We start from the raw sequence: 27,089 nt of genomic DNA on the forward strand, positions 1-27,089 counted from the left end.
CTCCTAATGGAGCTTAATGGATTAATAGACAGGCTGAGCCCCTCTGTGCAGCCACTAATCCAATCGTCTTTTTTATTGAGACAAAGAAGGCACAATCAGCAGAATATGGCTCACAAATACAACAATATGTTCTCTACGGACAATTAAGACTATGCGTACATTAATGGACAATGTAAAATGATCAAGGTTGGTAACTAGAGATGAAGGAAACGTTTCCAGAATCAAGTAAATCTGGCCAATTACAGATTTTCATTTTACTCAAATATGTCTGATTTGCAGACTGGCCCTGACTGCCTGGATTATTAAATTCTCTGCAGCTTGAAAAAATCTTTGCACACAATCAGAAAAATTGTGAGCTTGCTCACCAAAAAGGCATCTATCTCTGCTAACAACCTAGAATACATGACAAAACTACAGACACCTGACAATTAATAATAAGAACCTAATAAAGAATTACAGTAACTTTGGTCTAACTTCTTGGACTGCTGTCATGCAAGTCTTGACTTGTGGTTAGTGAGATTCCGACACTGCAGCCATCCTTTGTGGATGAAGGAGATAGAACTTGCCATTAAGTCTCAGTGATACCAATCCTTTGAATGCCAAGGGCATGTACTATACAGGATAAAATAGAATTTATCTGAATGGTTGAAAATCCACTACATCACTTCTACACAGCATGTTAAGCTGACCTTAGATGGATTGAATCTCGGCTGGTCCCTACTGAGACGGCCGACATTCGATCCATCTATGAGCATGCTGGTTATACTGAAGTCAGCACAACCAGCCTATCAGATTTTTGCATGAAACTACTGCTGGTGGCTATAGCTGCTGGCAGGGATCATTGTGTTCTGCCGGCAGGGAAGGCTCCCCGCTGGCAGAATACAATTGTGCTGTAGAAGTGGCTCCTCTAACACTGACTCTGTTAATAGGGGAATCTAGCAATTGTCTTTTTTTTTTCCTTCCAATTGTATAATCTATGGCTTGCTTATGCGGCAATAGGACAATCAGAGATGCCAGTTGACCTAAATGCTTCCTCAAGACGGCTACCCACACCATTTTGTGCAAAAGGTGGCATAAGACAGAGCTTGTCCTTTGGATTTTTCTTGATGCGGTCATGATGGGGATAACAATTAAAAATGGAATAAAAATCTGACCAAGTTCCTTTTTCCAGAGCTACATGCTTTGCACCTTTTTTGCTTTAGTTGTATATACAAACAGGGTCTGAATGGCAGTCCTTGACGTACACCCAGTTTTTTGTTAGGATACAAAGGTGCATTCAATTGAGTGGTCAATTCAGAAGCTGAACTTTTGTGGCATTTAGAATAACTCCTGCAAAGTTTCACGTATTGGTCAGATTTGTCCAGGTTTGCCATTTATGTAGCGGACACAAACTGTAAAATGGCAATCAAATAAACGACTTTGCTACTATGAATTTTTATTATACTTGGTCATTAAAGCCGTGCAGCATGCAAACTGTAATATATAGCTGTAATACATGTGCATCTTATTCATGTGATTCATACACCTTTATCAGACAGGACAATCAGTAGAAGAACAAAGCTTTGTGGGGAGTTAAAGTGGTTCTAAAGGCAGAAGGTTTCCTTAATACATTCTATGCAATAAGGTACACCTAAGTGCAGCTGCCCCCAGCCCCCCTTATACTTACCGGAGTCCCATTTCAATCCAGTGATGTGCATGAGAGACTCCGCTCTTCCAAGAGGAGAGAGTGGTGGACAGGGCTGAAAGGCCAAGAGGCTTGCTATTGGGGGGCACTCAGCTGGGGAAGGATCCAGAATTGCTTGCAGGGGACCCAAAAAGAAGAGGAATGGGGGACTGCTCGGTGCAAAAACATTGCACAGAGCAGGTAGGTATAACATGTCTTTTTGCAACCTTAATAATCACTTTAACCACTTGCCGACCAGTCACGTTGACTGTACTGCGGCAAGTGGTTCGTTATCCTCTGGCGACGTAGACCTACGTCACCAGACATTCACCTCTCTCTGCGGCGCGCGCGCGCGCCGCCGGAGACTCGCTCCCGCTGTTTTCAGTTACAGCGGGAGTCGGGCCAGGGGAAGAGCGGCGGTGATCACCGATCGTCGGGGAATCGAGTGTGGAGATCCGCCCGCTTGTGTTTACAAGCTGTCTGCTAAGTAACAGGCAGGGTCAGATTGCAGGGTTCAGCATAGTTTAACCTGCGATCTGTCCCTGTGTCACTCAGTCACCTTCCCCCACACACGTCAGTAAGCACCAGGCATGCATTAACCCCTCCCTCTCCAATAAAAATTAACCTCTTCCCTGCCAGTGTCATTTTTACAGTAACAGTGCATATTTATAGCACTGATTACTGTAGTAATGTCAAAAAAAAGGACGTAAATTTCGTTTGGGTACGGCGTTGCATGACCGCGCAATTGTCAGTTAAATTCGCACAGTGCCGAATCGCAAAAAGTGGCCTGGACATAAGACAGTAAAATCCTCCGGTGGTAAAGTGGTTAAAGAAGATCTTCAGTTTTGAAAAAAAGACTGTCCCTGCCAAATTGCAGCATCATCAGTTTTACTAAGGGAACCCAGGCTGTAATGTCTTGCGGTGTCACACTGCGCTTAGAGACCCACTCCCACCTTCAGAAAAAAAAAACCTCCAAAAGTGGTAAAGAATGGGGGAAGGAGATGTTAAAGCAGAACTTACTTTTTAGGGGTAATTTCTGCTTTAAGAAATACAACGGTGTTACTTTCTCACCTGCAGCCTGCTAATTGGACAATGGAGGCACAGTAGCACACTAGTCAAGTCATCAACTCTGCTCCCTCCTCCTGTGTGCGTGTCCCCTATCAGCACATGCAGCAGTGCTTCATTGTCTCCTAGTTCTGCCCCTACCTGCCCCAGTCTACAGCCAGAGTGCGGTTAGAGGAGGTGACTGGAGGCAGATATCAATACAGCTCTCAATCTATTATGTAGCTCCAGTCAATTTGTCAACTCTCTTTAAAGGAGGCAAAAAAGTTTAAATACCTTGATGAGTGGAGTCCGGCCAAAGAAGAAGCCAAACATATAGGCCATGATATCATTGCAGATCACACAGGAGATGGGCACAATAAACCTGTTTGAAAAAAAACAAGAGTAGTTTCAGGATAACTGGTGGTCTTGGTGTAAAACATCAAATCAAGTTTGATGTTAGTCTTTCAGTGACACAAAGTAGACATTCAGATAGAACCCGCCCAATTGTACACGCTGATATACGCGATGTTCTCATAGCCTGGCAAGCCCAACCACTCTCATGCCTTTCATGGTATATGTCAAAATGCTGGATCAATTGAGGAAAGGTAACAAGGCTCCATTTACCATACTGTAATGCTTGTGTTATCTATTTTAACAATCATTCATTTCAACGCTTATTAAACTCTTACTTATTAAAATATTATTTCTTATTGCAGACAGTGACAGGACATGCCCCCCGTTGTTGACATTGCTTCCGACCGGCTCTGCGTTCCACAGACCTTCAGCAACTTCCTGTTTGTGGATGTCCTATGACCCGGCCAGCGGCGGTGCTCAAAATCCTGGGACCGGATTTACATGCTTTAAACAGAGCCCCCTTGTCAATGGTCAGTGCAGCGGTGCAACAAGCATTTTGCTACTCATTTGTAAGTTACCACTTTGCTTTTCATGTTATTAAAAATTGCACACTTAGACTGGCGCCCTCTGGTGTTCACTTATTGCAAACAGTTACAACTTAACGAAATCGAGACTTTGGCTTGATAAATCCACTTGCTCCCACCTAGTGTAGAGAACAAGCACTGACTTAGTATGACATTTCTGGGAAACCTGTGGCCCCCATCTGCTGAAGAACTACATGTTTCAGCACAGCCTATTATATAATGGTCAGTGTAGCGCATCTTCCTGTCACTGAAAAATACTAAGCTTTGTACCACTTCCACAGATTATCTGCCTTCACTGTCAAACTAAACTAGATATTTAAAACCTGCATAGCAAATGTTGCCTCGCAAAACACAAGAGTAATAATCCGTTCTTTATAGTACACATATGAGCATTCCTCCTACTTCCCATGGGTAGAGATGACAATTTATACATCTCCCCACAATGGTGTCAGCAGTGAAGATTTTTGCAACAGCTGCAACACAACAGGGAAAAAGAATTAGAACTTAGCGGGAAGGCTGTGGGGCTATGAGTCACCAAGGCTCCAGCACATTAATGATTTGTCATCACATAGTTTTATTGGTGCTTAGGAGTCTAACAGCCAAGAGCTATTGGAGATGAATTGTGCTGAAGCAGCGAAACAAATAAACCATCACTAAATACTTTGTTTATGGGACTGTGACTGCAACACTATAGTGGGTTCTAAGTCTAGGTCTGAAGATCTGGCACTGGTCATACAAATAGATCTGTCATAACATGCAAATTTCTAACAGTATAAGAGAAACCAGGTATATTGCAACATACATGGCACACAATTTCCATTCCCTCTCCAATGGCTATCAACGGTCAGCTTGGCATTTACATCCTGATAAAGGTTATCCTATGACTATGAATAGAATCTAGTACATGAACATAGCAGAGGATATCTTAGGCCTTATTCACATAGGGATTAATGCCAATTGTGAAGCAGAGGCAGCGTAAACACAGTCTCTGCTCCCGAATATACATCCGTGTGGGTTCATGGCCCCGAACGCAAACCGTGTGCGTTCAGGGCCATGCACCCGCATGGATGTAAAATTGGGAGCAGATGTTTTGTCCGTGCAGCCTATGCGTCCCAACCGACATCATTGGGACCGCCTACACGGGGGTGCACAGAACACCCGTGCATCCACATGTGGGTAAACACGGTCCTCATGGGTGTATGCCGTTAATACATCCCCTACACGAGATCTTAATAGGCATTGCATTTCAAATGCCCAAGAAGACTGTGTTGCCCAACCAACTGGGTTCACCCCTTCATGCTGCCAGTTCAGATTTTTAACAGAAATCATCATGCATCAAACAGAAGTTGTCTTCAGATCACCAGCACCCACCATGTTAATGGTATGCAGATAATACAAGCATGTACAAATATACAAATGTCTAATTTCCCTTATGAACGGATGATCTATCTAATTTGATTACACAAACTTTAAATATGAAAATCATTTACCAATTTAGCTGTGCAAATGAAGTGGCATGTAATAACAGCCTATGTGGTCACTAAGAACCTCTGATGTTCATATTTCCAACACCTAAAATGCAAACCTTTTTTGTGTGATTATAGGACAATAATTTCTAAAAAGCGTGTTTTTCCTTTCCATTGGTGCATGTCAATGAACACAACTCACCAGATCATGCCCTCAAATAGATTGTGAATGATTAGGTGAGACTGGGTGACAACAATCAGCAGAGTGACATGTGTCCAGCCAAACTAAGGAAGCAAAAAATAAAAATATACATTTTAGACATTGAACTAGTAAAAACTGATAATTCTAGACTGTATTTACACTGTAAAATATGCATACACTACAATATGTATAAGGGTTTTAACAGTTTTCAGGATTCTTACAACTGGGTCGGAAAAACTTCTATAAGTTGAATCTCTCTCTCTCTCTCTCATCACAATGCCCTAACTTGCAGAAAAAAAAGAGCAACATGCAGATAACCAAGTTCTAGGGAAAAACCAGGATCTAGGGAAAAATGTCTGCTCATCAGGAAGGAAGACTTAAAGGGGTTGTAAAGTCAGAAGGTTTATTCTAATGCATTCTATGCATTAAAATAAAAAGCCTTCTATGTATAGCAGCCTCTCTAATACCTACCTGAGCCCCATGTCTACCCAGCTATGTTCAAGAGTCCCTCAGCTGTCCTGGACTCTCTCCCCTAATTGGCTGAGACACCGCAGCGGCACCCATTGGCTCCCAGTGCTGTCAAACTTCGTTAGCCACTCAGGAAAGGGGGTGGGGCAAAAAAGCAGCTCAGTGTCTAAATGGACACACGGAGCTGCAGCTTGGCTGGGGTGCCCCCATAGCAAGCTGCTGGCTGTGGGGGCACTCTGGAGGGAAGGGCCAGGAGAGCCAAAGAGGGACCTGAGAAGAGAAGGATCTGGGCTGCTCTGTGCAAAAACCATTATTTATTTGCATGAGCACTTACTGTGATATTATTTATCATAATAATTGTTTTTTCACCAAAATAGTTTTTATCACCTTGATTGTCTTAACACATAATTTAAGAGCACTTGCACTTTGATTGTGATAGATTTTTATACGTATTTATTCATTTATAGACACAGATGGTTTGTTAATTGACACACTGTGTATATTTAAATGTATTCATCCTTTGGCGCTACATAGTTTTTTATTTTTGAATCCTCTGATGTAGCCAAGTTAATCAAATATTCTGAAATTAAATGTAGTATTCTAAACACTCTACAGGGAGCCTGCAGTCCTGATCCTTAGGCTTCTTTCACACGGTCCGCCTCCGCAGGCGGATCCGTGTTGCTCAGCGGGGATCGATCCGCGATCCCCGCTGAGCCGGGCGGATGACAGCTCCGTCTCCGCTTGCAGAGCGGAGAGGGAGGTGTCTCAGCACCCGCTGCCCTCTATGGGGGATCGGAGGAGAGCGGACCGCTTGTCCGCTCTCATCAGATCCCCTCCGATCCGATTACTGAACGGATGGAAAAATAGGGTTTCCATCCGTCCAGATTTCAGCACAGGATCAGATGCGGATGGCAGCGGGTGTCAGCGGAGGTGACCTCCGCTGACACCCGCTGCCCCATAGAGCTGCATGGAGGATCCGATCAGATCCGCCTAAAAAACTGACAGGCGGATCTGATCGGACCGCCCGTGTGAAAGAGCCCTTAGATTTTAAAGGGAGCCTGCAGTCCTGATCCTTAGATTGTAACACTCTACAGGGAGCCTGCAGTCCTGATCCTTAGATTTTAACACTACAGGGAGCCTGCAGTCCTGATCCTTAGATTTTAACACTACAGGGAGCCTGCAGTCCTGATCCTTAGATTTTAACACTCTACAGGGAGCCTGCAGTCCTGATCCTTAGATTTTAACACTACAGGGAGCCTGCAGTCATGATCCTTAGATTGTAACACTCTACAGGGAGCCTGCAGTCCTGATCCTTAGATTTTCACACTCTACAGGGAGCCTGCAGTCCTGATCCTTAGATTTTCACACTCTACAGGGAGCCTGCAGTCCTGATCCTTAGATTTTAACACTACAGGGAGCCTGCAGTCCTGATCCTTAGATTTTAAAAAGGACCAGACCTTCACTTTATGGATAATGCTTGCAGCACTATAAGCAAAATGACATATCATTGGCATTTACCATATAAAACTGGAGACGATAATGCTTCTTCACCAGGCTCAGAACAAACATGCAGAAACCTGGGGAAAGATAAATACACAGTAAACATAGTATTTCGAATTGTATGTACCAGAACCACTGTCTGCTATGTACTATAGGTAAACCATGCTCTGCTCCAGGCTACACTTGTCTCTCTCCTATCCTGGCTGCAGCAGTTGGCTCTCCACAGTCGTGAGGCACCAAACATACAACTTTTGGATAATCCAAAACAAAGGAAGGGAGAGCAGCTCACTATACAAGCCAGTTTCTAGTTTATTAAAGTCAAATTAAGCACAGACAGCTCCACCTGGTGCCATGACAGCTCCAACGCATTTCACTCCTCACAGCTTAGTCATAGAATCACAGACCCTATGACTAACTGCCTGTAAGGAGTGAAAAGCATTGGGAATGTCATAGCAGCAGGTGGAGCTGTATATATCCTTTGGTTTTAATAAACTAGAAGCTGGCTTTTATGGTGAGCGTTTCTCCCTTTCTTTCTTTGTTTTGGATTATTCAAGTTATATGTACATTAAACCTTACGTTTTTTCTAAAATCTTAAATAACAAACATGTTATACTTACCTGCCCTGTGCAATGGTTTTGCACAGAGCAGCCCTTATTCTCCTTTTCTGGGGTCCCCTGCCGGTGCTCCAGGCCCCTCCTCTTCGGCGAGTGCCCCCAAGGAATGCAGCTTTTCTTGGGGGCACTCGTGTGGGCTCACTCCTGAGCCACCCTGTTTGCATCTATAGAAACAGACCGGGCAACTCAGCCCTGCCCCCTGTTCCTTTGTCACAGCATTTGACTGACAGCAGCAAGAGCCAATGACTCCAAATTCTATCAATCTGGTGAATGAGGAGAGAGAGTGCGGAGACAGACGCTGTTCTCGTGCACACTGCTGGATCGGATTGGGCTTAGGTAAGAATAAAGGGGGGGGATCCTGAAGCTGAGGTTATTTTACCCTAATGCATAGAATGCATTAGGGAAAAAAACCCTGAGGCTTTAGAACCACTTTAATATGTATAACTTAATAAAGCAAAGTAAACTATAAAATGGGAAATCCACATTAAGATTAGTTTACTCCAAGTCATCCATACGAAATGTCTACTAAAAAAATTGTTATGTATGGTATGGGGGAGGGTATGAATATAATAAATATAGTGACGTGTGAAATATCAAATAAGGCTACATTCACACTAGTGAATAAGGCCAGCACATCTTCAGATTCATGTGGTTGCTCTCAGCAGCTAGGTGTGGCCGTGGACTCATAATGACAGGTCACCTGCTCGAGGCCATGCAGATTGTTGCTGGGTGCACCTAGCCGCTGAGTCACAGCAAGAATTTTGAAAATTCTTGCCACTGCAATTCACACCAGCCTTAACCGCCGGTGTGAATGTAACCTAAAGGTTACGTAATACGCTAATGTAACTTCATACTTATGTTGCACTTAAAGTGTTTGTTACCCTTAAAGCAGGTTATACAGCACAGTGCTTGTGCTGTGTAATATAGCACCTCGTTATCACCTAAAAAACCTGACTGATCCTGCCAGTTTCTACCCTCCCCTCTGTACACTGACCATGGTGTATCATGGCTGCTGGGCCCTGACACCGTGGTCAGTGTATGTCATATGCAGCCCTGCTCTCTGCTCTTCTGTGTCCTCCTCCCCCTCCCTGCCTGCTGTGTCAGCGCCCGCCCCTCCACTCCTGCTGCGCTCATATTTATTATAAAATAATCCCATCCACTCTGTTATATAACACGAAGTGCTCCTGTGCTGGTCTTATAGAAAAAATATGCCGATCTGTACCTATATATGAGGGGCTCCCAGCGATCACGTGACCGCTCGGGGCTCTCTCTCTCTCTCCTCCCCGGCTGATGTCACCTGCAGTGCTCAGCCCCCTGCACTGGAGCTGTCAGCTGCGCAGAGAAGAGAGCTGAGGGATCAGCTGATCGCTGGGAGCTGCTCTGATATAGGTACAGATCGCATATTTTTTCTAAGACAGGCACAGGAGCACTTTGTGTTATAGTACAGAGGGGATTTGATTATTTTATAGTAGTGGCTGAACAACCACTTTAAGTACTTTGCCCAACAACTTACAAATAACAAAAGACTTAAGGCAGTCCCAAGGAGTCAATCTAAGCCAAGAGATTTAGGATTTCCCCTGGATGCATCAGAAGTTAGATATCAGTTTATGCACATGGGATTCCTAGCTCCTGGGATTAGTCCAGCCCTGGCAGCAAACTAACGGGTTCACTTTTTGTTCTCTTGTACAGGAACTTCTCAATTTCACCTGAGATGAATGCTCTCCAATTCGACTATTGTGTGTGTACTTGGCAATCATGTATGAAATCGTCAGGTCAAAAGATCCAGACCTCACTATGCAGGACTTCTGCCAATAGCTGACACCAAGGTGGTGTAGCATGTCACCGTATTAACACTAGTTCCTCAATCCAAGTGTAATACAACCTCTGGCTGCCACAGTGAAGATGTTCCAGAACAAGTCATCTAAAGGACATAGGAATGTAGCAATGCACATACAAATTCAATTTTATTTTTATACCCATTCCTTCTCATTCACCCAAGAAGTTTTCACCTGCTTGTGATGCGAGTGAGTGTGATTGGAATAAAAAATGTTGAAACTTTTCAACAGCAAGAAAATTTTATTAAATAACCCAACTAATTATTTATAAGAATCAATGTGTGGGTTTTAAGACGGGAGCACTCACAAAACTAAAAAAGCCTGCGATTCCCCACAATCACTAGCGATCACTACACACATAATGCATGTGGATGCAGACGTTGGAGAAATTCAATTGCTACTAAATTCTACACTACATTGTAGTCTATGCGAAGCTAAAGCTGGATTCATACTTATGGCTGAATTCCTACCCGTGTATTTTTCTTTGGTGGGTTTTCAATAAAAAAAACAAAAATGCATCAGAGGCATAACACACATTTTCAGACAGCACAATGCACTTTGTAGGCACAGGATGATGAGCATCATGAGGCGTCAATCTGTGCCATGATGCGAGGATGTGCACTAAAGTAGAAGTCCACCTTAACACTAAAATCGCTGCATCTACAGACATCCACAATCTAACACTAACCTATCTAGCCCTGTAAAGAAGAAATCAGTATACTTGCCTTTTTTTAAGCCAATCCGACCCGTTCCCACGCCAAGCTGTCAGCGGCACTTTGGAGGCGGGTGCAGCAGACACAGCCAATAATAGAAGCCCCATAGCAAGTCTATGGGTGACGTCACTTCCCATTAATTTCACAGCTGTTATGGGCTGTGTCCTCTGCAGAGCTTCCGCCGCTGGAGACAGGATCAGATTGGCTTAAAAAAGGTATCTATACCGATTTCTAAAAAAAAAAAAAAACTGATGTCTGTAGATGCAAGCATTTTAGTAATAAGGTGGACTTGATGCACTTTCCATTTAAAGTGTATCAAGTGAAAGCATAAAGGTGTGAATCCAGCCTGAGGGCTAGAAATAATTGCCAGGTGATTTTAGTAGCACATTTGCAGCATCAAAAGAAATTGTCAATAAAGGCAAAATGTTTCTTTTTAGTTTTGGATAGAGTGAAAAGAGGATTAGAACCCGTCAGTTTTTATTGCTGTCTGTGCCCCAATTAGAGATATTCACCCTCTCTTCTAGACCAGTTTACCATTATCATCAAAAATGAATTAAAAGAAAATCCCAAATTTTAGGTTAACATTAGAACAGGAATAGAGGGGATATCTTCCCAATGGTGACACGTCGGGATTCCCTCTTACTTCCCCTTTTGGCCATGGGACAGGAAGTGAAGGAAAATCTCCCCAATGGGACACAGATGGTAAATAAAAACTGACAGGAGTTCTACACACTGGAGTTATATATAACTCCATCCAAAATAAAAAAAATATAAAAGTTTTCCCTTTAGTGACACTTTTAAGAATGTGCCCCCATTAGACTTGGGACACGCTTTTTAGTAGTGGGATTGACTGCAAAGAAGAAACGTAATGAACAGGGGAAAAAAAAAAGGGAAAAACAAATCCAAATGTTTTTAGTGCAATTTAAAATTGAAGTTAACAAATTGCTGTTACTTGTAGGCAGTATGCATTTAATATTGAACAATTCACATTACTAATGTAGAAAACTGCAACCCACCCATCAGGTACAGGGCAAAGGAGATGAATCGATGGTATTTGCTGAGGATCCTAAGTGGCTCCTCGTTCTGTACTAGAGTGAAGAAATAGTCTGTAACAGTCTCTCCATAGAAGAAATAGTTGACACACAGCAAGAAATACCTGCAGAAAGCCAAAAGGATCAATGACATTTACAGAGACAATAGTAGAAAATAATAATCAGTACCAACACACGAATCTCTGCATATTTCATTATTGTCATTTTCTCTGCTTAAATTTCAAAGTTTTGTTTCCAACAAACAAAAAAAAGTGTTCAGTGCTTAGTAAGATAACAGACTGGCAAAACTGATCCAATGGATCAAAGGGGATCACATTTACAAATGAATCTCACATCTTCTAAGTGAACGTTTAGCACACACCAGCTGTTTAATATAGCAGTATTCATTTCCATCAGTGTCCATTGAGTATTGGTGATTGTAAAGTGATTGAAAAGTCTAATCATTTTTTTAAACAAACATATTATACTTGCCTTCTCTGTGCAGTTGGTTTTGCAAAGAGCAGCCCGGATCCTCCTCTTCTAGGGTCCCTTGTTCCTGCTCCAGGCCCCTCCCTCCTGTCTAGTGCCCCCACAGCAAGCAGCCTGCTATGGGGGCACCCGAGCTGAGCTGAAGCTCAGTGTGTCCATTCAGACACGGAGCAGCCATTCAGCCCCGCCCCTCGGTCTTCTGATTGACACACTGACTTTGATTGACAGCCGCGGGAAGCTCAGACAATCAGGAGGGAGAGTTCCAGGACGGCCGAGAGACCTGTGGAGGTCGCTGGTCAAAGATGGGGCTCAGGTAAGTATTAGGAGTGCTGGGGGGCTACTACACACAGAAGGATTTTTATCTTAATGTATAGAATGCATTAAGATAAAGAACCTTCTTGACTTTACAACACCAAACTGAGCATGTACAAAGTGCCTCCTATGGCTCTGTTCTATCAGATTTGGGGAAGTCTGGATCAAACAGCCTTTTTACACAATGCGGAGGATTAACCCCTTAGGTTCCACAGTGAGTATAACAAGCATGCTTTACTGCATACACTGACTGATTTTACCATTGTGGGTTTAGTAACACTTTAAAGCATATCGTAGCACAAATGCAAAAGTGTAATCTACTGGAGCTTACCAATTCTGAAGGCTAGGTTCACACTGGCTTGCATGGTAAAACACAGCATTGTGGGCTTGCGTCAGTACTGGACCCCAGCATGGAAACGGTGCAATGTGCATTTCAGGAAATTATTATCATTATACAGGATTTATATAGTGCCAACAGTTTGCGCAGTGATTTACAATATAATGGGAGACAAGACAATTAAATACAAGATGGTAAGGAAAGCCCTGCTCCTAAAAGCTTACAGTCCAAGAGGGAGGGGCTGGTGGAAGAAAATGTAATAACTGGGGGGATGAACTGATGGGAGAGATAGAAGACTTGGTTATTAACTGAAGGCAGGATAGGCCTCCCTGAAGAGACGAGTCTTCAGGTATCACCTAAAAGTTGACAGAATAGGAGATAGACAGACAGATTGGGGTAGTGAGTTCCAGAGGATGGGAAGGGCTCTGGAGAAGTCCTGGAGATGAGCATGGAAGGAGGATACAAGGATCTAGAGAGCAGGGGGTCTTAGGAGGAGTGAAAAAGGACACAGTTTGGGTGATATTTGGAGATAAGATTGGTGATGTAGCTCAACGCAGAATTGTAAATGGCTTTGTAGGTTATTGTTAGTGTTCTGAATTGTATTCGTTAGGTAATGGGAAGCCAGTGAAGGGATTGGCAGAGAGGGTTGGCGGACACTGATTGGTTGAGGGGATAGCCTGCGGAGAGGTAGGCCTATGAGGAGAGAGTTACAATAGTCAAGGCGAGAGGAAAAGGGAGTGAATAAGTTGCTTAGTGGTTTCAATGATTAAAAAGGGGGGTATTATGGAGGAGAAGTCTGCAAGATTTGGACAGCGATTGGATTTGGGGCTGAAAAGACAGGTCAGTGTCTAGGATTACACTTACCACCCTGGCAAGAGGGGAGGGACTGATGGCTGTGATAGTGTGCGACATCCATGCTGATATGTCAGTTAGTAATGCACTGAATTACACAGCTTACTCCTTTTTTCTAACTTTATTTAAAGTGTTGTTCTGCTGTGTGGCGACATGCGGTGCCATTTAGCGTGCGGTGGTAAAAATGCAGACATTCAGCAATTTTGGGGCACATAAAAGACAGTTGTTGTTTATGTGCCCTTGGTAACCTGTGATAATTCAGTGCGGAAAAACGCAGGTCAGTGCAGATCGTGTGAACAAGCCCTAAATGTGGTAGCTGCATTTGTTTTCATTTAAAGCACCGTACACACGCACAGATTGTTGGCCAACTTATGTCCAGTGTTTGTTGGTTGAAAATGTGCTCTAGACTTGCACTGGACTTTTGTTGGCCAACAAAAACCAACTTCAGAAGTGATGTCATGTGATGGTTGACTTTCAGTGTGTTTTTTCTTCTCTGAGCATGCCCAGTCTTGCGCATCTGACTTTTGTCTGCCGAAATCTGTACTGACTGAGGAACAATCGGCCATTCTGTTGTTGGCCAACAAAAATTTTATAGCATGCACACCAGATTTTTTTCGGCCGAAAATTCGCAGTTGGTTGTCGGAAGCATCATACTAACAAGCCTACAATCGGCCGATCAGACGTTGGCCAACAATTTACGGCCAACAATCTGTGCGTGTGTACGGGGCTTTAGACTTAATTTTCACCTAGTGATCCAGCCAAAAAACGGAATTTTTGTAAAATCTTACCAGTAAAATTCCTTTCTCTGAGTCCTCCGACAGTCGCCGCCACTTCATATTCGTCACTATGGGTTAATGACCTTTTCTCCGTAGGAGTAGCTAGGCAACAGAATATGTCAATATTAAAGCTTTTAACATATCCCACCCCCAGGGGGTGGTCCCCTCAGTCAATACCCTCATACCCTCCTACTTCCTGTATCCATACCTCAGTTTCAGTGGAATAGCAGTAGAGTACACAACCAAACCCCAAAAGAGGGGCGGGGGCGGCGACTGTCGGAGGACTCAGAGAAAGGAATTTTACAGGTAAGATTTTACAAAAATTCAGTTTTCTCTTACGTCCTCCGACAGTCGCCGCCACTTCATATTCGTCACTATGGGGACATCCCAAAGCAGTGCAAACATGAGGGGTGGGAAACGCAGCCGCGCCTAAGGCAACGCCGTCTCCACATCAGAGAAAGGAACCTTACCAAAGGAAGGAAACCAGCTGGGTAGCATGAAAAAAACTTGCTCAACAGGAGCAACAACCCAGGAAAAAAGCAAATAACCTAGGGATAAAAATATATCCCAAACAGCCAAGGGCCCAAAACAAGGGACCCTAAAGAACTGCCGCACTAAGAACCTTGCGGCCAAAGGAAGCATCTGCCGATGCCTGAACATCCACCTTGTAGAACTTTGAGAAGGTGTGAACGGACGACCAAGTCGCCGCCTTACACACCTGGGCCACAGAAGCCCGATGATGACAGGCCCAAGACGTACTCAGAGATCTGGTAGAGTGCGCCTTCACAGGCATAGGAGGAACTTTTCCCCTTCAAAGCATATGCCTGTTCAATGGTCTGTCTGATCCATTTGGCGATGGTAGAAGCCGACGCCGCCATGCCCTTCCGAGGACCCTCTGGAAGAACAAATAAGGAATCTGACTTGCGAAAAGATTCAGTCGATTTCAGGTAAACCCTGATCGCCCGAACAACATCCAGGGAGTGCAAATCCACCTCCTTCGGATGTTTGGGCTTTGCGCAGAGCGAAGGCAAGACAATGTCCTCATTGAGGTGAAATTCCGAAATCCTCTTCGGAAGAAAAGAAGGGTTAGGTCGCAAGACCACCTTATCCAAGTGAACGACCAGATACGGAGACCTGCAGGACAAGGCTGCCAGCTCCGACACCCTGCGAGCCGAAGTGATCGCCACCAAAAAGGCGACCTTTTTGGACAACATAGGCAACGAGATCCTCCTGATCTGTTCAAAAGGAGCATGTTGTAACACGGACAGAACAAGATTCAAGTCCCAAGGAGGCAGAGGTTCCCTCCTAGGAGGGACCAGATGTCGCACCCCTTGAACAAAAGTGCTAACTAAGGAGTTAGACGCCACGGGACGTTGAAAAAGAACGGCCAATGCAGATACCTGACCCTTGATCGTAGCCAGCGCCAAACGCTGGTCAACACCCGTTTGAAGGAAGGACAACACCCTAGACACCGAGTACGTGCGAGGTGAATACCCCCTGGACTCACACCAGGCAAAATAGGCCTTCCAAGTACGGTAATAGGCCTTCCCCGAGGAAGACTTCCTCGCGTTGATCAAAGTGTGAATGACCTCAGGGGAGAGACCCCTATCCTTCAGGACCTCGGTTTCAACAGCCAGGCCGTCAAAGCCAGCGACTGTAAAGCAGGATGGAATATCGGTCCTTGAGACAGGAGATCCTCTCGAAGAGGCAGACGCCACGGCGCGTCGATCGCCAGATTTACGAGGTCCGCGTACCAGGACCGGCGAGGCCAGTCCGGTGCCACAAGAATCACCGCGTGCGGTTCCGAGTTTAACCTGCGAAGGAACCTGGACAGCAGTTGAATCGGTGGAAATGCGTACATCAGTCGGTACTGATGCCACGGAGCTACCAACGCGTCTGACGCGTCTGCCCGAGGATCGCGCGTCCTTGCCACGAACCTTCCCACCTTGTTGTTCAGACGAGACACGAACAGGTCCACCTCCGGAAGACCCCACTTCGCGCACAACATCTGGAAGACATCCGGGTGAAGGGACCATTCCCCTGGTCCAGGGTCTGGTGACTCAGATAATCCGCCTGCCAGTTCTCCACCCCCGGAATGTGAACCGCTGTTATTGCCGGGACGTGCTTCTCGGCCCAAGACAGAATGTCGGCCACCTCCCGAGCCACTCGGGCACTCCTGGTGCCCCCTTGGTTGATGTAGGCCACCGCTGTGGCATTGTCCGTCTGCACCCGAACCGGACGGCCCCGCAGCCTGTACGTCCAACGTCGAAGGCAGAGATTTATCGCTCGCAATTCCAGAATGTTGAATCGGGAGGGAGGATTCCTCCTCCGACCAAGTTCCCTGGGCGGACAGAACGCCCAGAACACCACCCCAGCCCGACAGGCTGGCATCCGTGGTGATCACCGTCCATGAGAGAGGACGAAAAGACTTGCCCCCCCGACACCGTCGGGGACTGGAGCCACCACAGAAGATCCCTTCTGGTGCGATGACTCAATGAAATCTGGAGTTCCAGAGATCGAGGTCGCCCGTCCCACCTGGACAGGATCTCCGCTTGGAGACCCCGCGTGTGAAACTGGGCGAAGGGAATCGCCTCGAAGGCCGAGACCATCAATCCCAGGCTCCGCATGCACGTCCGGAGGGACGAGCAAGGAACGTCCCGGAGGGACCTGACTTCCTCCTGAAGAGTCCTGAGTTTGTCGTCCGGTAGGAAGACCTTCGCCTGGACCGAGTCCAGGATCATTCCCAGGTAGGGAAGACGAACCGACGGACACAGCGTCGATTTTGGAAAATTTATTGTCCAACCAAACTCCTGAAGAGTCTGCGTCATGACGGACAGGTCCTTCACCAGACCCTGGCTGGTCGCAGACCGAACCAGAATGTCGTCCAGATACCCCAGGACAGAGATGCCCTGGGCTCTCAACAAAGCCAGAACCGGTGCAAGCACCTTGGTGAATACCCGTGGAGCCGAAGCGAGACCAAAAGGTAACGCCACGAATTGGTAGTGATCCTCCACAATGGCGAATCGAAGGTACCTCTGGTGACCCTCGAAAATCGGGATGTGAAGGTACGCATCCTTCATGTCGATGGAGGCCATGAATTCCCCCGGAACCAGGGCAGCCACCACCGACCGCAGGGATTCCATGCGGAACTTGCGAACCCGCACAAAGCGGTTCAGAGCTTTCAAGTCCAGAATTGGACGTACCTTGCCCTCCTTCCTGGGCACGGTGAACAGATTGGAATAGAACCCCCGAAATCTGTCCCGATAAGGCACCGGAACCACCACTCCCTGAGCCCGCAGGTCCCGCACCACCAGGTGCAGATCCCGCAAACGCTCCGGAGACAGTTGAAGATTTGAGGGAAAAAATCTGCTCTCCAGCCGAGAGAGAAACTCGATCTTGTAGCCAGACCGAACGATTTCCTGAACCCAACTGTCCCGAACACAGGCCAGCCAAGGTTGAAGAAAACCGAGCAAGCGTCCCCCCACCCCAGAACTGGGTGAGGGCGCCCCTTTAGGCCGCATTGTTATGGGCAGCGGATCCGGACTGGCCGGACTTCTGCTTACCTGTCCACGGCTTCTTTTGGGAGCCTTGACCTTTGAATGGCTTGCCCTTATAGTGCGACCGAAAGGCACGAAAAGACCCCTGAGAGGGCCGAAAAGAGGCATGCTTCTTACCTTGAGCGCCCTTAGCCTTGTGGGATTGGGGCAAGAGCGTGCTCTTACCACCCGTGATCCCCTTTATCAGTGTATCCAAGGACTCGCCAAAAAGGCGAGATCCATCATAGGGCAGATTGGATAAGGTCTTGCGTGAAGATTGGTCCACAGACCAACACTTCAACCAAACCAGGCGGCGAGACAACACCGCCACACTGTGCACACGTGCAGCCACCGGTACTATATCCAAGTCCGCATCACACAAATACATGAAGCATAGAGCCAGTAATAGAATAAGTATGACGAGCAAGAGACTCCAGCCTCCTGTCCGTGGCATCCCTGAACACCGGGGTATCCTCTGCAGGAACCGCAGTGGCCTTATTCAAAACCGCTATCGCGTGATCCACCGGAGGTGGCACACACCAACGCTCATCAGTAGCGGGCGTGAAAGGATAACGCAGCTTGAACCTACTCGGCACCGCAAAAGGCTTGCGTATATTGCGCCATTGTTCCTTAACAGCGCGCTGAAAATCATCAGTGCAGGGAAAAACCTGCGATGTCTTGCGTCTTTTCTGCGTCCCATAAGCGGCCAGGGCAGCAGGAGGACATGGTTCATCCTGTAAGCGCAGTGTCTGTTTGATAGAAGCAACCAATTCATCCATGAGTGCAAGCTCTTCAGACGAGCCAGGGGGAGAATTATCAACCCCTTCAAACTCTGCCTCCCCTTCAGACCCCACAAGATCCAGGGAGGAACGGGACCCCGATAAGGAGACCCCAGCCATGGCAGCCCCATCACCCTCACCCTCTGAATCAGAGGAAATTGAAACTCCGGGCATTTTAGTGGATTGAGCAGCCACAAGCATTTGCACCTGAGCAGCAAGGTTAGCCTCAACCGTAGCCAAATCACCCCCTGGGGGGGGACACAGCAGTCCCTTGGCCTCCCACCAAGGTGGCAGGGAATTTGCTTTCCTGAGAATCCATGCCCCCAAGTATGTGGAAGAATAAAGTGTTAACTGTCCCTTTAAAAAGCGCGGCGAGCGCAGCCCACCGCACACACACACCAGCACAAGCCGACCCCCACAGGGAAAAAGTACAACTCAGGCAAGGATACAGGGATAGAGAGGTAAAAACCTGGAGAGACTGCTGCTGCTGCCGCCTCGATCGGTGCGCCCAGGGAAGAGGAAGTGATGTCACGCAGGGCGCTCTATTAAAGCCTATGGAAGGCTACAAAAAAATGGCCGCCCGCAGTGCTAACATCCGGCCGGAGCGAGCGCCGCCAAAATGGCGGCGTTTGGCGCCGAAACGCCGCTCCTCCACACACAGTGAAACCGCCAAAAACACATGCAGTAAAGTAAAATAATGGTGGACCGCCGCAAATGTGCATAGCCACCTCACCATAGCATCCCTGCATCGAACAGGGATGGGTCGTTCAGAGTGCCAGGAAAAGTACCTGACTGAACGCTCGATGGCAGGCTGGGAAGCCACTGACCCACAACCTGCGAGCAGGGGAATCAGCCCGAGACCCAGCCCGCACGATCATCTTCATCAGAAGAACTAACTAACGCTGACAAAAGTAACAGCTAAGCAAAGAGAGAGAAAAAAACTCAAATAAAATCAAAAAAGAAGATAAAGGCTGAGACAAAATGCCCCAGCATAGAAACATCCAGCTACTCCTGACAAGCTAGACATTGAAACTGAGGTATGGATACAGGAAGTAGGAGGGTATTGACTGAGGGGACCACCCCCTGGGGGTGGGATATGTTAAAAGCTTTAATATTGACATATTCTGTTGCCTAGCTACTCCTACGGAGCAAAGGTCATTAACCCATAGTGACGAATATGAAGTGGCGGCGACTGTCGGAGGACGTAAGAGAAAGTATATTACTTTATTACCATTACTTTAAACAGACGAAACTGTACAGCAACAGTGGCAGTTAAAAGTGTTAATACATATCATTTAACAGGGAAGGGGTGCCTACAATGGTCAATGGTTATTTATCTATGTAAAACATTTATTTCAAAAAGGGAAAAAAAATAAAAAATAAAATGCTGCTGTAAAACAGTGTTGGCTGTTTGGCTTCAGTTTCCAATGCTTTCCAATGTGGCTGCCTTCTGCAGGTAATAAAGGGCACCCTTACTGGGGTTCTTGCATTTAATTGGAGGAAAGGTACAGCAGGAGTGAATACTCTGTTGAGCACCACACCAGACTCCTCGGTCTCCTCCTCATTCTGGGAGTGCCAGCTGCAGCGTCCATCACTAGAACAAAAATGGCCACAAACTTAAGACATAATTTTATTGCAGGTCTGTCATCTGGCAGGCCCCGCCCACAGCTACACCCCCTATCTAGCGAGATCTCCAAGACTAAGGCTAATCAGGGTGAAACACATCAGTAGGGTAGGACTATGGGCACAGACTGCCAGAAAACAGGTCTGGAATAATGTTTTCTTCTAATAGTGAAGTCATTAATGTCCATCTGTTTGTTATATGGATATTGCTTGGCAAAGGATAACGTGTTATCCCATAAGAAAAAATGGCTGACAAAAGGTCATAACGGCAGGACTAAGGAGTATTCTAATTCAAAACTGAACTTCAGCCTTGCATGTTTCTACATGCTCCTCTCCTGTACTAAAAGGACTTACTCCAATATCACTGCACCCTGCGAGCTTCTCACAGTGTGCATTCAAATGTGCAGCAGATCACATAGGACCGGCCTCATTTCCTGACTGGAGGATTACCAGTATCATCCGAGACTTTTCTCCCGACCTCACATGTGGCATCACTTGTGGGCATTACCACAGTTTCCCCATTTTCAGGAAGTTATGTACACTACCCTGCCAGCCCCTCCCACCAGCCATGATCTGTCTGCACTGCACTGAGAACAGAGACCCAGTGATGATGTCACTGGGTCTAAAATAAAGTTTGTAATGAAAACAGAAAGGTTTTATTTAAAATTGCATTTAGCATATTGATGGGGGGTGGCAAAATAAAGTTTGTAATGAAAACAGAAAGATTTAAAATGGCATTTAGCATATTGATCAGGGGTGGCAGGAGAAGGGACCAGGAAAAGCTAAATAACTAGAAAAATAAAATCAAACTTAATAAAACCAAAAAGATTAAAAAAAAGGAGTGAAATTAGGATTATAGCATCCTTTACCCACCAGCTAAGTGTCCGGAACCAAGGCAAGTCATAGGAATGGTAGACATTGTATCCAATCATAATGATCTCCTGGAAACATTTAATCTGTACACACATCACCTGCAGAAAGAATCAAACACTGTAAAATAGTTTTGTTTTGGGGAAACAAAGAAAAGAGGAAAAAGAAAAAAAAAAAAAGCACTTACAATCATCATGAGCACAATGGGTCCCAAGTAGATGATGATGAAGAAAAAGCTAATCATGGCTAATGTTAGGATGCCTCTGACCCACCAGTTCTTCCATCTGTACGGAAAGAAGAGAACACAAATCTAAAAAACAGAATTGTACCTAGGTGAGTGTTTATGGTGTACAGTTTGTGATCCCAAACTTCTGGCCCTTTGTAGGTAGGCTAGAATATACACTCTAACTGTTACCCTCAGAAGTGATCTGTATAAACTTAAAAGCTGCACTCAGGGCCCAAAAACTTTAGGATTGAAATCCAGTGTGTACCAAATGATTTTGCAAACCAAGTCACTACCTTGTAAAAGTAAAAGTGACATCATCACTGTGCTAGACATGTGCAGAGAGCAGAGTTGTGGGAGGGGTCTAGCAGGCTCCACCCACCACAGGCTATCTGCTGAAAACTATACTAGGGGCAGAGACAAGACCAGTCACCCTGCACAAGGAGCGAGCAGCACTGACTGGTCTTTATTACAGGGAGCACAGATCGGGAAGAAATACACAAAGCACACCAAGATTCAAGTCACAATACGCACGCCGCTTGTAGTTGCTTATCCCAGAGTTTAGTGTTAAAGAATGGAAATGTTTTTCTACGGTAACACATAGGGATTACCACAGGTCAGCTGTAAATTATTTCTGCTCTCGGATCATCGCTCTATTTAAAAGGGAACTCCACCAACAATGGAATAAGAGCCCTTTCACACTAAAAGGAGTTTTTCAAGCTCTTTGGCATTAAAAAAAAAAAAAAAAAAAAAAAAAAAAAAAAAAAAGAAGAAGCACCTGAAAAGCTCATGAAAAATGCCTCCCATTAAAATCACTGAATGCTTTCACACTGGGGCAGTGTAAAAAAAATCTAGCATGTAGCATCTTTGGAGCATGAATGGAAACCTAAAGAAAAGCGTCTCAAAAGAAGAGAAGTCTGAGTCACGTGTCCTTTAAAAAGCGCACCGCAAATGCCTGAAAAGCACCGCAAAAGCGCCCAGTGTTTTATGGGCAGAAATGCCTCAGTGTAAAAGGGCTCTAAGAAAAGTTTAGAATGTCTCCCAGGTATTTAAAGCGGTAGTATACTCCTTTGACTTTTACCTGCAGGTAAACCTATGATAAGGCTTACCTGTAGGTACAATTAATATCTCCTAAACCGGCATGGTTTAGGAGATATTCAACCTGCATGCAGCCGCTGACCTCTGCGGCACATGCTCTCTGAAGGTCCGGCGGAACTTCAGAGCTCCTTGCCGGAAAGTGAAACTCCCGCGCGCATGCGCAGGAGTGACGTCATCGCGGCTCCGGCCACTCACAGTGCCAGAGCCGCCGAACCCAGAAGAGACGCTGAGGGAACATGACGGCTCCCTCCAGCGGTGTCCGAACGACCGCGTCGGGGCTTCGTTCTAAGGTAAGTATTTCATAAGGAGCTGGTATGCGATGCATACTAGCTCATTATGCCTTTGTCCTGCAGGGTTTGTTTTTTATTTATTTTATTTCCTCGAGGATGCAACCGCTTTAATAAAAAGCGTGTCCTTTATAGGAAGATTTTCCTTCACTTCCTCTCCTGGAGATAAACAGGAAATCAGTGGAAATTTCCCCAAAGAGATGAGAAACGCAATCTTTGCTGTCACCAATACAGATGTCTCCATTAAGAGGTTTTTCCTGACTTTGCGTTAAAGTGACAAAATGTAGAATGTTGAAATTCCCACCATCTGCCTTCATGATGATAAATCAAAAAGGGAATCTCCCTAATTGTTAAACAGCAAACACACACACACACACACACACACACTCACACCTTGCCATTTCCATATATTAACCAAAGAAAAAAAACACACTTTGGTTTAAGTTCCTTTCTATGCATTAAAAGGAAGTTGCAAACTAGCAGAAAGACCATTACTATGTCCAAAAACTGCAAGTATTAGAAACCAGGCTTTTCACATGTACTGACACGTTTAGAGTCTGTTCACACCTATGCTAATGTATTTTTGTTCGATTACGTGCACTGCATTCAGGGCAGCCTTTTCGCTTCAATGGGCTTCCGTGTGGGTGGGGAAAAGAAAAAAAAAAGGAAAAAAAAAAAAAGGAAAAAAAAAAAAAAAGGAAAAAAAAAAAAAAAAAGGAAAAAAAAAAAAAAACACAAAGTTGTGCATGATCTGGGTAGCACAGTGGTTAGCACTTCTGCCCAGCAGCATTAGAGGTGTCGGTGTCAATGCCAACCACGGCACTACCTGCCTGGAGTCTGCATGTTCTCCCTGTGTGGGTTTCCTCTGTGTACTCCGGTTTTCTTCCACAATCCAAAGACATGATGGTAGTTAATTAGTTCCTGCCTAAACTGGCCCTAGTATGTGTATGTATGAATGTGAGTTAGAGACCTTAGATTGTAAGCTCCTTTAGGGCAGGGACTGATGTGAGTGTATAATAAATATAGTATAGTAAAGTGCTGCATAAATTGATTGCTCTATACAAGTACCTGTCAAATAAAAAATGTTTTTGTTTTTTTAATAATGCCGCACCGAACATTTGGTACTTTGTTACTATGCATTTTGGCACAAGTGTTCGCTGGGTGCGTTAGGGGTTCCATAACCGCATATATGTAAACCTATCCTCGCTCTATCCCAGGTAACAGGAACAGAAAAGCATTCTGCAAGATGGCGTTTTAGGCCAGCAAGTGATCACACATTTCCAGATATAGGATGTCATGTTGGAAACAGACTCCAAAGGCAACATTAAAGTAGTTGTAAACCTAAGACATGACCTATGAACAAAACTTATTCCCCCATTGTGTGCACTTGTCTCAAAGGGTTTGTTACCCAAAGAAAGAAAAAAAAAAATTGGATCCTGTTCCCTTAAAGCATGTTATACAGCACATTGCTTGTGCTGGCATTTGGCCCCTTCTATCACCTGCAATACCTGGCTGATCCTGCCTGGTTCTGTCCTCCCTACTGTAAACTGACCACGGTTTATTAAGGCTGCTGAGCCCTGACACCGTGGTCAGTTTACGTGACTCCCGTCATCCGTATCCCTCCTCCCCCCCCTCCCTGCTTGTAAGTGCTCACTAACTCCGCTCCTCTCCCCGCTGCTACAAAACTATCTGATCTTTATACCATCCCCATTATTAGATAAGAACATGTGTCCTAGTGTCTGTGCTTTATACAATAAAAAGCCAATTTCTACCCGATTTTACAACGCCTCCTGAGTGCGCTCACAACGCCTTGGCTCTCTCCTCTCTGCCTCCCTGGCTGATGTCAGTGGGAGTCCTCGGCCTCACCTGTTGGAGCGGTCAGATAGGGACTGGAGAGAGACAGGAGTCATGTGAGCGCCAGTTGGCGCTGTAAAATCAGGTAGAAATATATATTTTATATATATATCTCACAAACACTAGGCCACATGTTCTTATCCAACAATGGAGATGGTATAAAAATCACATAGTGGCTTAAAAAAACACTAGTGTCGTGTCATTTCTGTTTGCATGAGTCACTTCTGACAAAATGTCCTGACGCCAAGAGAAAAATGGTGACCGGGGAGGGACCCCCAGCAGATCAACAGCCTAAGCTCCGTTCCTGTGTTGAGGGGGTGTGTCTCTTCCCTCCAATCAGCTCTCAGACCTCCTCACAGAGCTCTGCAGAGTGTAACTTCAGCTCTCCGAACCCTTTTTTCTGAACTCAGGCATGCTTTATAAATTCTGGACTTTTAATTGATGAAGACCGCAGATAAACAGGTACAACTTATGTAGGAGTATTTGTTTCAGCTATGTGTATCACTTGAGGTCAGTCAATTCCCAGGGTATATTTTAAGTAAATATAGATCGTAAGCTGCTACTGAAGCCACTATAAAGATAAAACTTTCTTCCAGTAGATACTTGGTTGGCACTGCAAAACTCATTGCTGTTCCCAAAACCCAAACATTTTGTCCAGCAAGGGGTAATGTAGAAGAGCTGCCCTGTCACTAGATGCCACAGACAGCAGGTATGACAGATTAAGATCACCTACCAAACAATCTTCTGAACTGTTACACAATACCGTGTTATCAAGGCAGGCATGGTACTCTACTCTGTCCAGAGGATAACTATTCATGATTTGTAATGGGAACCTGGACCAGGTTAAATTAGGACTTTGAACATCTGTGTCTTCATTTCATGCACACTCATGAGCACACGTAGACAAAAAAGAAAAAAAAAAAAAAGTCTTGAGACATGGTTACAATAAGTGATTATCTCTGAGCAGCATACAGGATATGGAGGTCGGCTCAGGAAATGGGACTACAACAAGAAGTCTAAGGTATTTCACTTCACTCACAGAACAGGAAACAAAATGATATGCACTGTATTACAATAGGCCAAGTTTGCGTTCTTCTCTAATGCTCTTGCACCCATTTGTAATGCCATTTATGACAGCAAGGAACACCAAGTTGCCATAAGAAGAATTTGCAGCCTACCTACATTATGCTGACTCCTTCTGTAAAAGCTTGGTTACCCAGCAGAGATGGTGATTCTCTGGCATAATGCTAAACTACAGGCAAAGAGCAAAACACAGAATACACACACACACACACACACACACACACACACACACACACACACACACACACACACACGTGCAGTTTCAACAATAAAAATTAAAGGGCTCATTCACACGGGCTGCCAGGGGGCAGTAAAACATGCAGTTTTTCCACACCCCCCAACCCGAATGCTCGTCTGAACACAGAAGTGTAGCTGCTGACGGCTATACACATGCCATGGTTGAGATGCCTTGCTTTGTGGCCAAGGCAAAACTGAAATGGCATGTCCCATTTGCCTGGTGGTATGGATGCCAAACACGACCCATTCAGGTTAATAGAGCTGTGCCACGACCACATGCAATGCATGTGGTTGCAGTGTAGTAGGATGGCGTTTTAAGGGTTAGAACAAGTGGTGAGGAGGCAACATTTCACCTCCTTATTGCTGGTCATAAGCCCTCTGAAAAGGGATCCTCTGAAATCACTTCTCAGAGGCAGCAATAATAGCCACAGGTGGGAATGAGCTCAAAAGATGTGTATTTCTGTCTATCCAGTCCTAGGATCAACCATAAGTCTGTGACTGGACAGTGAAGGAGCAGCAGCAGTTTCCCCATATGCCTTGCCTCCTTTCATGAAGTATTTCAAACTTTCCTTTTAAAGCACACTTATTCCATATTTACAATTCTCCTTGCTATCGGTGACAATGGCAGAAGTGTCCCTTCCTGGAACCAGTTGCTAGCCACTGTAGCCAGTCATAATTATTCGCTGGCTACTCATATACAATTACAGTATATTGTCATTATCAGTGGCTCAGCATTATTTAAATATAGTTATTGCCTTTTTTTAGGCCTCAGATATGAACAACTACACCATGGAAACTCAGTAGGTTTTTACTCTTCTTGAACTGCCAGATAGCCTTTTCCAACCTGTAGTGGGCTCATAGGTTTGAATAAGTGGTGAACTTACATAACAGAGTCACCGGTAAAAAAGGAATGCATGGGCTGCAAATCATTACCCAGACATCGCACGCTAGTGACGAAACACGTAGGTGGAGACTTTCTTTACGTAATTTCCGCTTCACCTGGAATGCATATTGGACCTTACAGCGGTGCTCTGCAGTCTGGTAACAGTACTACGCTATATGATTGTTCCAATTTTTTTCTTGTGCCTGCAGATTAAATTATTCATGTGGGCATATGAAAACGGTAAAAACACTATAAGAAATCCAGTTTCTTATCTTGCCATGGTTCATTTTATGTAAAAAAAAAAAAAAAATTGACAAATATAAAATAAAAAAAACCCTCTGGTATGCTGAATAAGTGGAGTGACCTTAAAAGGGGC

The 27,089-nt window shown here is 45.2% G+C and overlaps 1 protein-coding gene across 1 annotated transcript in view; it reads right to left on the bottom strand.

Annotated features, from left to right (window-relative positions):
- CDS2 (CDP-diacylglycerol synthase 2) overlaps positions 1-27,089 on the bottom strand; it is a 119,817-nt gene that overhangs the window by 30,688 nt on the left and 62,040 nt on the right. Inside the window, exons 3-8 of the mRNA XM_082255584.1 lie at positions 21,236-21,332; positions 21,052-21,149; positions 11,460-11,599; positions 7,300-7,358; positions 5,314-5,396; positions 3,002-3,089 (exon numbers count right to left, since the gene is read on the bottom strand). Of these exons, the coding sequence (XP_082111710.1) occupies positions 3,002-3,089; positions 5,314-5,396; positions 7,300-7,358; positions 11,460-11,599; positions 21,052-21,149; positions 21,236-21,332 (565 nt within the window). The remainder of the gene's footprint in view (positions 1-3,001; positions 3,090-5,313; positions 5,397-7,299; positions 7,359-11,459; positions 11,600-21,051; positions 21,150-21,235; positions 21,333-27,089) is intronic.

The sequence above is a fragment of the Pelophylax lessonae genome (assembly GCF_965119305.1).
Source record: "Pelophylax lessonae genome assembly, chromosome: 4".
Lineage (NCBI taxonomy): Eukaryota > Metazoa > Chordata > Amphibia > Anura > Ranidae > Pelophylax > Pelophylax lessonae.